Raw genomic sequence first — 18,438 nt, 5'->3', positions numbered from 1 at the left:
TAACAAACAAACAAAAATGGCAGCTGCTCTATCAATCTAGCAGTACTAATCAGGTGCATGAAAGGGAGGGGTCATACTAAGTAGAAAAAGGAGAGGGGTTTAACCCCCTATTGTTCCTCAGCACACTGAATAATACCTGCAACAATATATGAAGACTATATGGTCATAGAAATTCAGAGATATTGGTTGCATGCATTTGCAAATACATGGGAGGCTGCTAGGCCACATCACGGCTTCTCTGTTACTAGCAGTCCCTAACACTAAGGGGTTCACGTCCGGGACCCCCCCAGGGCATCACATGAAAATGGAAAAAGAGTGACAGTGCAGTGTAAAGTATAGATGTGTGCGAGTAATCAATAAGTGTGGAATAAGAGGTTAAAATATATGTGAAAAAATACATGAATAATAAACAAACATAAAAGGTGATGTGAAAAGCAACTATGTGTATTAAGTGGTGATGCCCTGAGGAGGCCCAGCCAGACCAGCAAATGCATGCAACTAATATCTCTGAATTTCTATGACCATATAGTTTTGTTTGCAGGGGCATATCTACCCTTTGGCCAGGATGGCACTCGCCAGGGACCCCAGCCGAAGTGGGAGCGCCATACGCAGTGTCACCCGCAGCCAGGGAGTAGAATCAGGACAGGACTTCCGGGACTGGAGTCCTGGGAATGCCCCTGGATGCTTGCCGGCTGCTGCCCGGTACAATAAATGAAGTTTTGTTTTTTGGAGACAAGGCGTGCATTACGTCATGCCCGCCACATAGCTGCAGGTGAGACTGAGCAGCCAGAAGAGGATCTATCCACTACACAGCCATAAGAGATGGTAAGTAAGTATATGTGAGCTTCAGGGGCTGGATGCGGGGGGGGGGGCATGGGTTGGAGAGACAGAAGGAGGATGGCTGGGGACACAGAAGGAGGATGGCTGGGGACACAGAAGGAGGATGGCTTGGGACACAGAAGGAGGATAGCTGGGGACACAGAAAGGGGAGGGCTGGGGACACAGAAAGGGGAGGGCTGGGGACACAGAAGTGGGTTGGCTGGGGACACAAAAGAGGGTTGGCTGGGGAGACAGAATGGGGATGGTTTGGGAGACAGAAGGGGGTAGGCTAAGGAGATGTTAAAAGTACAGAATGTAATTAAAAAAATATGAGGGGAGGGGGCATCAGTCCATTACTTTTTGAGGGACACTCAGACCCCTAGATACAGCCTGATCAGATGACAAAAAATATGAAAAACTGGAACAGGATCCAATGTAGGGGTACCAATGGGAACTCACAGAACATCTAGAGGAAGGCTACAATATAGCAATCTTAACAAAATCAGAATTTGATTTTTTGAACAACATATCACCATGTATCCCAGTTGTCTACCAAATCCCTAAAATTCATAAGGCACAAAGCAATCCTCCAGGATGCCCTATAGTATCGGGGATAATTTCTATTACATCGAACCTCTCAGGATATGTGGACTCATTTTTACAGCCACTAGTGTCTCAGCAAAAAAGTTTTGTGAAAGACACTACAGCAGTTTTACAAAGACAGGAGAGGATTGGAAAGAAACATACTTTTATTATGAGTAGCATTGAATATATCCTAGAACATAACTACTTCTGGTATGAAGAAACCGTCTACAAGCAGCTTACTGGGGTCGCGATGGGAAGTCGCTTTGCTCTGAGCTACGCAAATCTGTTCATAGCAAAATGGGAAGAAGATGAAATATGGAGCAATAACCCATTCAAGAATCATTTTAAACTATGGATTCTTTACATAGATGATGTGTTTTTAATATGAGATGGAGATGAAGATACTTTAAAAAGAATTCCAGGAAAGAATCAACTCCAATAGTTCAAACTTGGAATTTACTAACACTTACAGCAAAGAGAGAGTAAACTTCTTAGATTTGGAAATTTTTATCCACCAAGGACATATAGAAACAAAAACATATATAAAGTTAGTCGAGTGCAACAACTACCTGCTGGCATCAAGTAATCACCACCCAAAATGGATAAAAATAACTCAGGTTGACAATTTCAAAGACTTTACGTTGAATTGAATGGCTGCGGGAGCTCTACTGCATTTTGGTACTTTTGCCTTCAGGGAGGCTGGTTTTCGATGCGGGTGTTTCAAGCATCCACATCGCACTTCCTCCCTTGAGAACCTTGGCTTTGGGACGTCCCTTGTGTAACTCCAGTGTCCCCCAGTGGATGATGGAGAAAACAGATTTTTGCACTTACTAGTAAAATCTCTTTCTCTGAATCCATGTGGGTCACTGGACGCCCCCCCTGTGCTGTTGTCTGGTTGGTCTGGTCCTTTTTGTTGTGGGAACCTGTTGTTCCTTTGCTTGGGTTCTTCCCTGTTCTCTTTGAGCTTAATTAAACTTGACTGAGTCTTGTGGGGTAGAGAGGAGGGAGGAGCCTGTTTCAAGTCTTCAGAATTTAAAGTGGCAGGCTCCACTCTCCACTGACTATACCCCAGCTAAACTTCAGTGTCCGCCATGGTTTCGTAGAAAGGGATTTTACTGGTAAGTACAAAAAACCTGTTATTGTGTCCACCATTAAAGAATATACAGATACATCAGTCTGCCCTTTTTTGTGCATGTATTTTCTTTGGGCATGGGAGGAATTAGATTACAACCCTTTTTGTTTTTGTTTTTTTAATTTTGCTCTAATATATTTTATTTACGTCTTAATTCTACATTACCAGCTAATGCTACCATATTTCCTGGGGCTCAATAGTTCATCTTATGTTTCCGGTGAAAAACCGGACTGTGTGCCGTGGCATGGATTGTGTATGAGCGGTTGGACCCAGACGCCGAAAACCTCCAAAATATATAATTATATCTTTATATATCTGTAATAGCAAATGTTAGCAACTATAGATAGTGTCTCATACACAGTGACTCTGTCTCACAGTTCATTGTCATTCTCTTCCAGGTACATTTGGGCAGGCAGAACCCTGGGAGATCACTACCCCAGCATCCTGGAAACACCCAATGGTGCCTTTTGAAATTCTAACAGACCCACTGAGTATGCCTGTGTTTGCACAACCAACACATGAGCCAGAAGACCGCCCACCTAAAGAAACCTCCGATATAAAGGTTTGAGAAACAGGCCGTATACAGCTTCTGCCCTTGTGCACATCTGCCATAATTGGATGGTGGAAATTCCTACACTGTACAAGTCACATCCATAACCTTTAGGGCTTTTTCTTTTTTTCATATATATTTTCATTTGTTGTATGTTTATATTTGTTGGATAGTGACTAGAACCCCTGCTACCTGTATATGCACAAAATAATACAAAGTGGTTATTTAGTTGGCTGCAATTTGTCAAAATCAATGATTTTCATCGTTTTTCTGCCATGGAATTAAAAGCATCAATTTAATTAAAGGCAAAACACATCAGTTGCCAAATTCCAGCTCTTTGAATAAGCTTCAAATGTAACTTTAAAAACTAGAAAAATCCAGAGGCCTTTATATATGATGTATGGAGGAGACCAGCTGGGAGGATGCAGTCAGGAAGACGATGGTCGAAATGCCAACCGCCGGCTTCCAGACTGTCTGATCCAAGCAGGAGTCTAATGATAGGCGTCGAAATCCCGCCGCCTATCATTATCCCTACGCGGGGAGCCCGACGCCCAGCATAGCGAACGAAGGTAAACTGGGCGGTGGGCGCGAGGGGGGAGGGTTAGGTTAGGGGCTCCTGGGGGGACTTAGGGTTAGACACCCCCCTGGGAGGGTTAGGCACTTACAGGGGGAGTTAGGGTTAGGCACTTGGGGGGGAGGTTAGGGTTAGGCACTTGGTGGGGAGGTTAGGGTTAGACACCCCTAAGGGAGGGTTAGGGGGGGAGGTTAGTAATAGTAAAAATACCTGTCGGGATCTTCTGTTGCCGGTCTTCCGGCGTCGGGATTTGGATGCGTCCGGCAGTATTTCATACCGATCCCCAGTTGGGAGTATAGGGCATTTAGGAGCCTGTTCATCAAAGTGATCAGGTCCATTGTGCATGTGGGAACCGTAGTTTCCTCATGTTTTATGTAATGGACTCTATTGCCCTTACTGCCCCCGTGTAGGAGCCGTCCTATCTTCAAGCTTTGAAAATTAAAAGTGTTCGAAAGTCGATACTGGAACTGATGCCATCTTCAGATGACGGTAACCCGCTAAGCCTCACTACTTCCTATTGGATCCCTCCATCTCCGGCCCTCACTGTGCGCATGCGTGAACTAAGATCACATGTGCGCAGTCACATTGCCCAGCAGTGTACACTTTCACCACTACTAGTTAGTGGCGAAAGTAGTACTGGTTGGGCTTGCTGCATTGGAGCAATACTGATTTACTCCTGTGCATTAGTGTCTGCCGTGGTAATTCAAGGCAATTTGGAAACATAATTTACGTGGGGACATTTGGGCCTGACTCAGACCCGGACGCAATAGGTGTATCGGTCGCTATTGACCGATGTTTGGTTGACTCTGCCGGAGGCACAATGCGCATGTGCCGCTGCTCTGGGCGCAGTGTGAGGAAGCTGCGGTTGTTTGGGGAAGGAGAAAGAGGCCATTGCACAAAACTGATGTGTTTTGTGGGAGTGCCGAGACCAGTGACTGAATCTTATGAAGCAGATTTACTGGCCTCGGCAGCGGAAAAGTGGCACCTCTGAATAATGAATAAGCCCCATAGAAGGATGACTGTGAAACAGAGCGGAGCACTTAAAGAATGGTACATTTTCCACATTGCTTCAGCTTTTTAAAATCTTGATAGTAAATAAATTCAGAACTGTAGCTTGTTCTACTGCTAGTTGTCTGGTTACATATAGGAGGTCATTCAGAGTCGGTCGTGAGCGCTCAGCGCTCACGACCGACTCGATGTTTCCCCACAGCGCATGCGCACGACGGAGCCGGCTCCGTCGTGCGCATGCACGAGACTCGGCTAACGACGGGTGATCCGTCGTTAGGGGTCTCATCGTAGACGGGGCGAGCTGTCGATGTTGATTGACAGCTCGCCCCGTTTGCTGGGCGGGCCGGGGGCGTGCCTGGCCAAACGGAGGCATTCCAGTAGGAACGCTTGCCATTTGGGGGCGGCCCCACTGACATCATCAGTGATGTCAGTGGGGAGCTTCCTTCTCGATCAGAGCAGGAAGGTCCCTGGGGCTTAAGGTTGATGAGACCCTACCCTAGGGTCTCGTCGTAAGCCCCGATGGTCGCAATGGTCTTGACAATCGCGACCATCACCCTTGTCGGTCATTAGAGCTGTGGGTGTTAACCCACAGCCTAACGACCGACATGGAGGCGGCTGTTCAGGATGCAAGCGGCCGCCCTGTTTCAGAACGACCACTTGCATCCTACGACCGCCTCTGAATGAGGCCCATAGTGTGATTAGATTAGTAATGTAAGACCATACTGGTTACAAGCACATTGAGAAATAATACAACTATATTAATTACTAGCGGGGATACGTGGCATTGTCCAGGTTGAAGACTGGACCCTGAAGTACACCTGCAGGAGCTCGCATCAATGGTCGTTTCCGTCATTATAGTGCACGATTACTGAGCAATTGCATGATTACGATGTCGTAATCGTGCAATCGCTTAGTAATATCGCCCAGTGTGTACGCACCATTATAGTTTGACATTTGCTCCGACTGTAAGGTTGAAAGGATACTTTTGTAGCTTTCACACCGATTTTTGGCAGACTGACAATTTCCACTTCAGCCAGCCCTGGAACCTGTGTAATTTAAGAGTGTCCCCTTTTTAAGGGATTGTGTGACAGTGTGTGGCCCTGACAAAGTTTAAACCTAGGCAAAAACCTAATCCTGGTCAAACTACACCACCATGCAAAATTTGGTGGCTAGGTCAAAACTCTGGCTGTGCATAATGGACAAACAAACAGACATAGCTTAAGCTCACTTGTTACTTGAGCCATATACTGTATTTCTTCACCTTTTCCTCTCCATCACTACTGAGATCCATGTCCCAAATTTCTCATCTCACCTGTATAAAAGGAATAATGTTGCCATGCAGACATAACTGAAAAGAAATGGGGACGTGATGAAAAGAGGCAGATTGGTTGCCTAAGGCTAAGCCCAACCAGCCTATGTTGGCTTTCCAGTTTCCACAAACCCGTACCTGTGTATTCAGCCATTCCCTTACAAGGGATCATTCATTAAGCATAAAATGTTTATGTATATTACAGTTACTGTTTCATTTTTGTTTACGTAGTGTTTGCCTAAATGTTTCTACATATATATCCTATGTGTTTACCCTTTATATTTCCTAACACAATGATACACCTTGTAGAATGACATCACTGTAACAGAGGAGGAAATCCAGGAGGAGATAAATAAGAAGAGCTTCTGCCATGGCCAGGGAAAGCGGTAAGGCGTCTTCTTATGTCTTTAACAGCAGCACTTAAAATATTGCAAGAGATCTGTATAATACTGTAGCTTCAATTTTGGAAAGTCCATTTCTCTAAGGAAAACATTTATTTCCCCAACATAATGAAAGTGGCTTGTGGAAACTACTACAGATAGGTGTTGCCCCTATCACCCAATCAGATTCTGTCATTTTGCTAGTGCAGTTAAAAAATGGAAAAACTTATCTGATTGGTTGCTATATGGTGCAACAGTCATCATAATCTGGTAATAAATAAATAATTACTCTCCATAATGTTCTCATGTAGTGGGTTCACCTCCTTATATCACTGTAAAGAATATAGTAATCCACCAAGTAGAACCTAGCAACTTTCCTAGTTATCTTGTGTACTAGTACTATGGCCCCGTCGTTCAGTGGGTTGGTACCTGCTGGGTTGGGGTTTTATTTTTTCTCCATCTCTACATGACGAGCAGCTGCAATACTGCAGGGGCTAGAGCAGAGGATAGATGTGGTGGGGCCAGTCAGATGGGAAGGGGGGGGGGGGGTAACTGAGGTGAGCCAGGTCCAATAAACTAGTCCAATAGAAAAAAGCAGGGCTCTATCAATGGCACCCTGTATTTTATAATCAATTAACCTTTATAGACTACAATACAATTTTGCTAAACAGTTTTATGCAAATCAATAATCCCCCACCCACCACCTCCACCAATGAATTAGCTCATCACAATATTTGGATGTTATGTGTAGATGATATTATCACTGCTATACTTTCTCGTCAGGATCATTGATCCTATCACTATGGCTTCAATGTCTCCTTATGGGGAAAACATTATACTCCACAGTGTGCACTAGCCTTATGTTACAAAGCCATTTTGTTTACTTGCTGCTAGCCACTCACTTTACTGACACAGTGCCCCTGGTGGTCCAACAGTGAAACACTGTATCACACCTAATAGTGCCAATATTATATTTTAATTCTTAAGAAACATGTTTATTGTCCCTTATACACTCTGTTCTGCAGGCTACGTCACGAGCGGTACACCATTACGCACAAACCCTTGGACCATGGCGGACCCAGTACTTTTAATACTCTACAGTACTTTGACTTGGATAACACGCCTGTTACAGTTGAACGGACCGCCAAATCAAATCTTCCGATGGGCGGGTCATCAGGTACGGCCTGTATGATTGCCTCGAGCCACACACTGGCGTGATGTTGGAAGCGGGTAGACAATTACTTTACTGGTGGTATTGCCTATTCCTATATCTCCCTCTTCACCTCGAATACCTACCAGTGGACCCGCGATTACCCCCACCCTTGACTTACTCCACCGGACCTTTATGGATATGTGACAGGGCTCCTGTCACAGTAGGATCCAGCACGGATCGGAATTACAGCCTGAGCCATTGTCAGGGTATGCTGTGACATCCTACCTGTGCCTTCCTGTGTACCACTGTCTCTGCCACGACCCCACTGTACCAACAGCATCTAGCAGCTGAACCATAGTGTCTGCAGCTGGGGGGGTGCGCATCAGATGGACTCTACTGGTGTGTCCCTACTCCTTGCAGGGCTGCTGTCAGTGTGGAGGATTGAAAATTGGGTCCCCAGTGGATCTACCCCGGAGCTTACTGGCTGCCCTATGGATCACCCTGCCTGCGGATTGTTGACGTAATTAGGGTGAACTGCCATGGTGGAGCAGTACCTACACATTAGTATCCTGCCCACCTGAATAATTATCTGAGAACCCTTGCTCTGCTATTAGACTTTTCTATTCTGCAGTCTGTCGAAGGAAGAACAAGGGAGGGGAAGACAGGACATCTACAGGCATCAGGTACAGTAAGCATGAAATTTACAATAATATAGAAGAAAAAAATACATCAAAGCGAGCATCTAGGAGAAAGAAAATACATTCTTTGAAACCGGAGAGGACTTGGAGGACTGTGGGAGTCAAACCACAGGGTCGGAGGTTGGATTTCATTCAAATAAAATGGGAGAATGCGTTTCCAAATCCATCATAGTTTACAGAACTTGTTACAGCTTGCAGCTAATGACCCTCCGATATGATTATAACAGTGGATATTTCCTTTCAATTATTTATGTACATTTGGTGGGCTGCGGGGGGGATGGGGGAGGAGGGCGAGCTATCTAGTTTATTTTTTTATTGTCTCTAATGATCTGTTGTATCATTTTAACTTTCTTTTGTATTGCAATGATTCCATATGTGAAAAGAGCCTATTGGTTCATCCCTTTACTGTGTGGATAATGTTATAAACCATTTGTATTATTGTACTATTTATAATTATTATTTCCATTTTTGTTTTTATTTCTCCCTTTTCCATGAACATTTATATTTTTGTTCATTACGATCTCTGTAAATGTGACACTTCAATAAAAATTTGTTTAAATAAAAAATTAATTGGAGAAGATGGGCTTCTCTCAATGAGGTCCTTAGAGGGGCACCCTTACCCTCTGCCAGGTATAAGTGCCAGGTATAGGTGCCACGGATTCAATTTCATGATAGGAGGAGAGGGGGCCGTGGAGTATGAGACCTCCCGAGTCTCGATCTCAAAGTGGAAATGGGTTTTAGAGATAACTTTAGCAAATGGAGGGGGAGAAGAGGATTTCAGTGCTGAGTAATAGTAGCTCTGGCAGATATTTAGACCGAGTACGTAACGGACAGACTTAGGGACTGTGAGGGGGTACCAATGAACTGGGGCTAAGGAAGGATCTGGGGTTATGGTAAGGCCTAGTACATCTTATATGAGAGTGAACACCTCTGTCCAAAAGGGACATAAAACTGGGCAATCCGAAAAAACATGTAAGATTGTGCCCTCTAGGTGGTATAAACGCCAACAAAATCTGGAACATGTGGGCCGTATCCTATGCAGTTTAGAAGTGGTCAAGTAAAGTCTGTTTACAAGTTTAATGGGAATTTCAGTGTGGTTAGCACATTTAGATAGGGAGGAAGAGGAGAGGTGAATTGATTCCCACTGCTTGGGAGTAAATGTATGATGGAGGTCACTTTCCCTTCTTAACTGAACAGGGGACTTGCCTAACAAGTCAGGGGGAGACATTAAGTGAATCCAATAGAATATAGCACCAAGAGAGAAGGCTGTGGTTAGTCTGGCTATGATTTGGGGTGGGGTGTAGGAAAGACAGCCACGGTAGTGCTTGTTTGATTCACCCAAAGCCTAAAGTAAAATTTAGCACGAGGTTGGGGAAAGGGAGAATGGAAGATAGAAAAAATAGGTCTGCTAAGGCTGTGATGCCTAAGTTCAGCCAATAGGAGGCATGGAGGTGCAGCAATAGTTTATCTAGAGCCTTGAGTGATATATTTCTGTAGGGAGCGCAAAAACAAAATGAAACGGGAGCTTGGCATCCCAAACCTTCAAAGTATCTAAGACGGCTGCAGGAAGCTTTTGATGTCCTGGTCAAAACTGAGTAGGGGCCTGATTCAGCAAGGATCACAGTTGCTTATACGCACGCAATCGGCCGATTGTTACGTACTGTGTATGCATCGCAGTGCGCGAACCGGCCACTGCTATCGGGACTACGATCACAGTGACCACGCAGACCCATCGCAGTGATTGACAGGAAGTTCTGTTTGAGGATGGTGACGGGGGGTCTATCGGGTGAACGCAGTCGTGTCAGTGCTTTGGGACGGCGTTGCAGGGGCGTGCATAAATTATCCACTGCGATACCATGCGCAGCCTGAGGCCTTATAGCGTGCGTAGAAGTAAGCAATTCCTGAGTGAGGTCTGACCTGCCTTAACTGTGCATATGGGTCCAATGTTACTCGATGTTACCGATTATTTTACTATGTTGCCAAAGTGTAAGGATGTGATAAAGGGGAAGTAGGCGTCCCTATGTTAGGCTGCGATTGCAATGCGAATGCAGACATTTGCATATCACTGCTGATATTAGAAACTGTTGCCTACGTATAAGCAGAATAACGATCCTTGCTGAATCAGGCCCTCGGTGACGGGGAAGGTTAGGTAAAGGGAAGCCAGCAAGGAGAGCACACTCCAGATCTACCCAAGGCTTCAAATGTAGGGGAAAAAACAATCACAAAATTGCGAGAGCAAGGCAGCCTCGTGGTATCGGGCCAGGCCAGGGAGAGTTAAGCCCCTTTGTTGTTTAGATCGGACCATACAGCCAAAAGGGACTCCTCCGCTTCCAAATATAAGAGAGGATGAATCTTTTCATAGAGTGTTACAGTTTACGAGGGATTGCATAGGGGATCGCATGAAACAAACACAACTTTGGCAATAATATAATGTTGAATGCCGCCAGGTGGCCTAACCGAGAGACCTCGTGATTCATTCAGGTTTCAGCCAAAGTCATTAGCTGAGTCAGTAAAAGAACAGAATTAACATCATGAACATTCTTAATACAGGAGGGAATATGAATTCCCAGGTAGGTTAGAGAAGATTCTTTCTCCTTCATCCACTAGTGGACACTCAAGTTACACTGGGGTATAGACAGGTGATGAGTGGAGCCTGGCACTTTAAATATTCTTGAGAATAGAAATTGGCTCCTCCTCCTCTATACCGCATGGCCTCAGTTTTAGATTAGTGCTAGAGGGTGCCTGGTGCTTATTAGGGCTGTGTACGGCCTTTTTTATTTTATTTAATCTGCTTGGAACTTCTATCAAGGCAACAACAGGCAGGCTCTAAGCAGCTGCAGTCTGCATGCACCGTGGGAGCCACCAGAGAGACCCGCCATAGCTTAATGCACCCAATGTCCGGGTCCCTGGCCAGTGGGTCATCGGACCACTGTGTGCCCACCGCGCACCGGCCAACTAGCAGTGGTAAGTGTACCCAAACCCCTCCTTGATTAGTCGGAAAGGGGGGGTGTTCTACACAGTTGAGGGTCCCCCAGCCGTGCGCAATGCTGACAGAGGTGGCACAGTTATATAGAGTAAGGCTGGAAGCTTATATAGCAATGCAGCTCCCCGAACATAGGCGCTGCCGTACAGCAGCTTATAGCTATGCACTGACCAGTGCTATCACCAGCGCTAGCTGCGTTGCCATTATACAAAATTGCCAATTACCGTGGCGGGGATGGGGCTTAGCGGTGGTGCAGCAACTCCTGCACCCCCACTCGGATGGACCGGGGGGGCTTCTATTAATGGAAAATTTCTTCAAGGATTGAAGAACCGGGGAGAAGATATGAATAGGAAGAGCCTCAGTTTTGGTGGTATTGAGTTTGTAATACGAGGCAGCACTATAGCAGTCCAAGATAGACTGGAGAGTGATCAGCAAGGTCTCTGGATCAGTTACAGTTAGGAAGACATCATCTGCAAAAGGGCAAAGCTTATGAGAAGTGTTATATATCGAGAGCCTGGGGAATTCAAGAGATAAACAAAGTTTTTTGGCTAGAGGGTCGATTGCCAATACAAAAAGGAAAAGGGGGCACCCCTGTCTCATGCCATTGGATAATAGGAAGGGAGAGGAAAGGAAACCACTACTGAAAATCTGTGTTGAGGGACCTTCATAGAGGACAAAAATAGAACAAAAGATCTCCCCTTGAAAGCCAAATTTAGAGAGTATTTGTCTCATATATCCCCACGGTAGCCTGTGGAACATATTTTCAGGGTTGAGAGAAAGAAGCAGTAACTTTGTGTGCCCGACACCAACTCAACCAAATCTAAGACTCTATGAGTATTATTGGGGGTCTGGCATCCAAGAATAAAGCCCCCCTGGTCTTGATGTGTCAATTGGGAAGGCAAGGGGGTAAGGCGGTTGGCTATTAGTTTAGCATAAATGTTTACATCTATGTTAAGTAGTTTTATATGTCTATAGATTCTGCATTCAGTGGGGTCTTTGCCTGGCTTTGGAACTGTTATAATTTGAGCCTCGACCATTTTTGCTGAAATGGACCAGTTCTGGATACTTCATTATAGAGTTGCAAAAGAATTGGGCTGAGTACCTCACCAAATGCAGAATAAAAAAAATTCATGTAGCCATCGGAGCTGGGAGCTTTTACTGATTGCTGAATTACCAACTGTATTTCTAGGGACTAAGGGGCGTTTAGGGATGACAGTCTATCCTCATCTAAAGATGGGCGTGTGAGGTTGTCAAGGAAGGAGAATATGAAGCCCACAGCCAGTTGGTGGAGACAAGGATCGTCCTGCAAATTATATAAAACTTAGTGTAGTATGCAGAAAATAGGTTGCAATATCCAAAGAGTGAAGGCACTAAGTTCCAGAGGGGGTAAGGAGGCAATTAATTCTATTACGACCATGACGGCCACAAAGCTTCTGAACTATGAGACAGGAGGCAACATTACCAGCAGTATAAAATCTATGGTGGAAACATGCAAGTGCAGATTACATACGAAGCATAAAGAGCTTCTGGAGCTGTTCTTGCAGGGATTTAGAGAGACGGGATTGATTTTGAAGTTCCAAAGACCAGAGTGTCTGACTAACTCCAGGTCAGTTGTCTTTTAAGTGAACGTGCTTTCATCTGGGCACCCTTATGAATAGAAGTGCCTCTTAGCACAGCCCTCAGAGTACACTAGTAGGTGACAATAGAGGTGTCATGAGGGGAGTTGGAGTGTATAATGTAAGGTAATCAGCAAGGGCTTGTAAAGTCGAAGGGTTAGTCAGTTGGTACTCAGGGAAACGCCATGGGCATGCTGGAGGAAAATAGTGACCCGTGTCCCAAATCCACAAAACCGGGGAATGATTGGACCAGATAATGGGGAGAATTTTGATCCGTGCGGTGTGCTGATGCACCCATTTGTCAAGTAAAACCAGGTTAGTTCTGGAATAACTATTGTGAACCACGGAAAAGAAGTTATAATCTCTCTCCTCAGGCAAGTGGGTACACCAGGCATCGTACAAATCAAACTCAGCTAGCAGTTTCTTAAAGGCACGGGAAGGGACCATGTCATAAGTTTGCCCTGGAAAATCTCCTGTATTTCTTCGAACCTCTCCCACAGAAAAGGGATCTGCGTGTCTTTAAAAGTGCCGGCCAGAATAAGGAATCTGCCATTTTTATCTTTAACCTCCTGGCTCTAAATAAAGGGTGTACAATCCCCACCCAGGAGACCATATATAGGAAGAACCTAGATAAGAAATACCTAAATAAAACAATATATAGTAATAGTAAAGAATTCAAGCATACATAAAATAAATTTCACTAGAATATATGAAAAGCATAAACTAGAAGAACAATAATACTGCTTAGCCTACAGTGGGGAAATTGAGTTATAGCAATAAAAATACAAGTAAACAAACTAAGGATACTTGCAGCTGAGGGGGATAGGCCTTGATGACCAGGAATGGTGGACATAAAGGTGACCAAAGAGCTGAAATAGGGACATCCAAAGTGGGATAATCCTATGTGAACTTTTCCCACTCAATGCTGTTCCACCAGTGAGGCCAGGAGTCCACAGATAGACCAGCCATCGGGAGACACCCGCAAATCTAGCCCTTGGCTGTAGGGGCACAGAAAGACTGCACTAGGAAATCCAGACAGCGAGAAAGCATTCCACGGAGGTTGCGGGATGTACCGGCGGCCCTGGAAAGCAGCGTGAAGAACAAAAAGATGGAGCACTAAAACTGTGTGTCATCCACTATGGCTGCCAAGCCACAACCCCAGAGTGATTCTGCTACCACCTAGTGGTGTTTTACTTTAAACTCAGTCAACACATTTTTTCTCCAATCTAGTTCATGTCTCTGGTTGTACATATTTGGGGCCTTGAAGCTTGAACTCTTATGGGTGCCCCTTTGCAACCAACAACAATAGGGAAACATCCCACAAGGTCCAAAACCAGACTGAGAGACTGTAGATAGATAGATGTAGAAACCACCCAGAGAGGGAGATACTGCAGATAGATAGATAGATAGATAGATAAATAGATAGATATAAAGGCAAGTTGTCAGGTAATCAGGCCATCCTGGAAAGGAAAGGGTTAAAGGCTGGAAAGCACGTAGACACACAGCAATGGTGTCAAACAATACTCTAAACCAGGGGTCTTCAACCTTTAAGACAGTGTGGACCACATTAAAAAAATTAAAAAATTCTATGCTATACTGTGGTATGTAGACTCTGCCCCTCCTCACACAATTATGTACCATAACTGCTTCCTCCTACAGTAGTAGTCCCCCCTATGCAGTGCCCCCACTCAGGATGGATTAAGGTCTGTGGGGGCCCCTGGGCAATAAACTGGTGGGGGCCCCATCAATTACATTATCAAATATAAAAAAGTTACAAGTGATTTTACAATATTTCTAAAGTTAACTAAAAACAATTAAAATTACACAGACATCTTTCTGTACACCAAAATACTCTTTAGTTAGATAGAAATCTCTCTATATATATATCTATAGATATATATATATATATATATTTATAATATATATATCTATATATAGATATATATCTATATATAGATATATATATACACATACATATAGATACATAGATATATGCTGCCCCGCTCTGTCAGTCCCTCCATTGGTTGCCGGTTTTCTACCGTATTCAATACAAAATACTTTCACTTACACATAAGGCTATTAACCAAACCACACCAACATACATTTCTTCACTCATCTCAAAATATCTCCCAACCCGACCTCTCCGCTCAGCACAAGATCTGCGTCTCTCATCCCCATACATTACTTGCTCCCATTCACGGTTACAGGACTTTCTTCGCGCTGCACCCACTCTATGGAATAACCTACCTCGCACAATAAGACTTTCTTCTAGTCTCCAATCCTTCAAGCGTTCCCTGAAAACTCACCTCTTCAGGCAAGCTTATCAGATTCCAGAACCTACCACATAACCTTCATAGCTTCCATATCTAATTACATCCCCTTTTACACTCCACACACAATCTCACACATCGTCTTTCTCTCACATCCTCATGACATTTGGTCGATATTCCTGTGTGACTGGATCATGCAGCCAACCAAGAAACTGTGCATTCTGGCTGGACCAAAATGCAATATATAGCACCTATCCTTGTGTATCAATGCCTATTTCCCTATAGATTGTAAGCTTGCGAGCAGGGCCTTCCTACCTATATATCTTTTTGTTATGACCCAGTTTTGTTCTGTTAATGTTCCAATTGTAAAGCACAACGGAATATGCTGCGCTATATAAGAAACTGTTAATAAATAAATAAATAGATATGTATATACACACACATATATACACATGTATCTACATATCAATATATATTTATACATATATACATACACATACATATAGATACATATATATATACACATACACACACATATATATTATATATATATATACACACATTTTATATATATATATATATATATGCACACATATTTTATATATGTATGTGTATAACCTTGATTGGATTTGACCTGTAATGTTTAGAAATTGACCTGTAATGTGTGCCTATTATATGTGTAGAAATGTGTGGTACCTGCTTGTCAGCTGTTTAGCTCAGCTCACAACCACACACGGGGAATTAGCTTGGACGTCTGCTTCATCTCTGAGTCTCCCCTGCAGTGCTCTGTGAGTTGGTTACATCGGTTAGTTACAGCCCCAGCTCAGGTCCTGAGTGAGCAGTCAAAGTGACGTCACATCTCGCGAGACTTTGACTGCTGCTCACTCAGGACCACTGCAGTACAGTGAAGCTCCTCGGAGGAGCTTCCTAGCTGTACTGCTGTATTACAATGCCGGTCCTCGTCGGCGGCTGCTGTTAGGAAGCAGCTGAGCAGCCGCCGAGGAGGACCTGAGTACACACAGTTAAATGCTCCATTTTTTTTTGTTCTAGTTGTGGGAGCCCTGTGTGTGTGGGGGCCCCTGGACGACCGCCCCTGCCACCCTGCCTATAATCTGGCCCTGCCCCCAGTAGTGGTCCCCCCTATGCAGTGCCCCCAGTAGTGGTCCCCCTATGCAGTGCCCCCAATAGTAGTCCCCCCTATGCAATGCCTCCAGTAGTGGTTCCCCCATGCAGTGCCCCCAGTAGTGGACCCCCTATGTAGTGCCCTTTATACAGTGCCCAGTAGTAGTCCCCCCTGTGCTTTGCCCCCAGTAGTAGTCCCTCCTATGCAGTTCCCCCAGTAGTAGTCCCCCCTATGCAGTGCCCATAGTAGTGGTCCCCCCTATACAGTGTCCCCAGTAGTAGTCCCCCCTAAGCAGTGTCCCTTATACAGTGCCCCCAATAGTAGTACCCCTCATGCAGTGCCCCCAGTAGTGGTCCTACCTATGCAGTGTCCCCAGTAGTGCCCGTTATATAGTACCCCCAGTAGTAGTCCCCCCTATGCAGTGTCCCCAGTACTGCCCGTTATATAGTGCCCCCAGTAGTGGTCCCTCCTATGCAGTGCCCCCAGTAGTGGTCCTACCTATGCAGTGTCCCCAGTAGTGCCCGTTATATAGTGCCCCCAGTAGTAGTCCCCCCTATGCAGTGCCCCAGTAGTGCCCGCTATATAGTGCCCCCAGTAGTAGTCCCCCCTATGCAGTGGCACCCCCTATGCAACAGTGGCCCCCCCTATGCAGTGCCCCCAGTAGTGGTCCCAGTAGTGCCCCTTATATAGTGCCCCAGTAGTAGTCCCCCCTATGCAGTGCCCCCAGTAATGCCTCTCCCCTCTATGCAGTGCCAGTGCCCCTTAAATATATAGGACAAAGACACACACACAAAAAATAAGTTACCTGAATCCCCGCTCCTGCGCTGGCGCCGTCCGCTCCTTAGTCCTCCTAGCCCGCTCTGCACTATGCGAGAGACGTCATGACGTCTCTACCATCACACACTGCAGGAGCCGGAAGGTGGAGCTCATGAGTGAGCTCCAGCCTGGCTTTGGCCGTGAGGGCAGCAGCCAATGAGAGTCTGTCTGACTCTCATTGGTTGCCAAAACAAACACAACGCCGCAGGTGGCGATGTGTTTGTTACTGTGTAGTGCAGGCCACACTACACTTACTGAAACGGACCTTCAGGGGGGGGGGCATTTATATAGCTTCTTCATAGTTATCATTTCTAGGCATGCATACTAACAATTTGAGTAAGTCAAGTACAAGACTGTAGATATATAGATGTAGAAACCCCCCAGAGAGAGAGAGACACGAGATATAGATAGATGTAGACCCCTGCCCAAAGAGAGAGAGAGATACTGTAGATAGATCACATACAAAACCAAAACTTACTTCCCCTGAAGGATCCCAGCTACTGATCCTCCTGAGTGGGATCTCTGGAATCCCCCTGAGTCAAGTCTCTCACCCACTCTGTGTGCTCCCGCCTCTGAGCTGCATGCCACCCCTCAGTCAGCTCAGCTTCCAGTTTGTGATCAGCACTGCAGGGCCGACTTCTGGCAGATGGGACAGCACAAATGGAGATGGGAGCATTTAGTGGAACCTGGCAGTACTGCACTCAGCAGTGACACTGACAGCAGCTCTCTCTTCTGCACCTGGCCAGCTCATAAGAGCCATCCTCTGGACGGAGCTGTAGATAGAGTGCCTGTGGGCCAGTAGTACTCAGAACCCCCCCCTACATGTACTACTGTAGAGCATATTCTATGGTCAATATTAAGAACTTCAACCTTTTGATTCAATCACTAAAATAACCTTATTTTAATAACACACACTTAAAAAACTGTATTGATTTTGTAGAAAAATTCACTCATTAAAAAAAATTAGCTTCATGGCCCCTCCGGGGTTGGGGGCCTTAAAGCTTAGGCTTCATTAATTCACAGTAGATCTGCCTCTGCCCTGTAGTGTTATACAAGGTGCACTGTAATCCTGCATTATGTTCACATATGGGGTCGCCGCATTAGAAGAGTGCTCCCGCTCACCACCTCTTAGTCCTGACTCACCAGTGATGGACGTCAAGTGCTCAGTGTCTGATGTTTAATCTATTGCTACTTAGTTGGTGACGACCTTTCCAAAGCTTTACATTTGTTAGTTTTGATGGGAGCTCTGATTCTCATCCCTTTGAAAAATTGGAACTACAATGTGCATTAGGAGCATCACCAATGGGCGGTCTGGGCCAGGCAGGCAGGGGTATCTTCCCCCGGGCTGGTACAATTTGTAGCGCTTTGCGCCACACACCGCATTGCATGCCTGGCTGCCCAGAGACAAGAGTAGCTGCCCGG

At 45.2% G+C, this 18,438-nt stretch overlaps 2 protein-coding genes across 2 annotated transcripts in view; both read left to right on the top strand.

Annotated features, from left to right (window-relative positions):
- The window catches only part of LOC148537856 (cilia- and flagella-associated protein 337-like), a 116,471-nt gene extending 108,032 nt beyond the window's left edge, over window positions 1-8,439 (top strand). Inside the window, exons 28-30 of the mRNA XM_088460151.1 lie at window positions 2,935-3,098; window positions 6,287-6,363; window positions 7,383-8,439. Coding sequence (XP_088316277.1) covers window positions 2,935-3,098; window positions 6,287-6,363; window positions 7,383-7,575 — 434 coding nt within the window. The 3' untranslated portion in view covers window positions 7,576-8,439. The remainder of the gene's footprint in view (window positions 1-2,934; window positions 3,099-6,286; window positions 6,364-7,382) is intronic.
- Window positions 8,440-12,606: 4,167 nt separating this feature from the next.
- The window catches only part of LOC148537855 (cilia- and flagella-associated protein 337-like), an 87,076-nt gene continuing 81,244 nt past the window's right edge, over window positions 12,607-18,438 (top strand). Inside the window, exon 1 of the mRNA XM_088460169.1 lies at window positions 12,607-12,781. Within this exon, the coding sequence (XP_088316295.1) occupies window positions 12,607-12,781 (175 nt within the window). The remainder of the gene's footprint in view (window positions 12,782-18,438) is intronic.

The sequence above is a fragment of the Taudactylus pleione genome, unplaced genomic scaffold (genome assembly GCF_031769625.1).
Source record: "Taudactylus pleione unplaced genomic scaffold, aTauple2 ptg000043l, whole genome shotgun sequence".
NCBI classification, from domain to species: Eukaryota; Metazoa; Chordata; class Amphibia; order Anura; family Myobatrachidae; genus Taudactylus; species Taudactylus pleione.
This window is presented reverse-complemented; position numbering and strand designations above follow the sequence as displayed.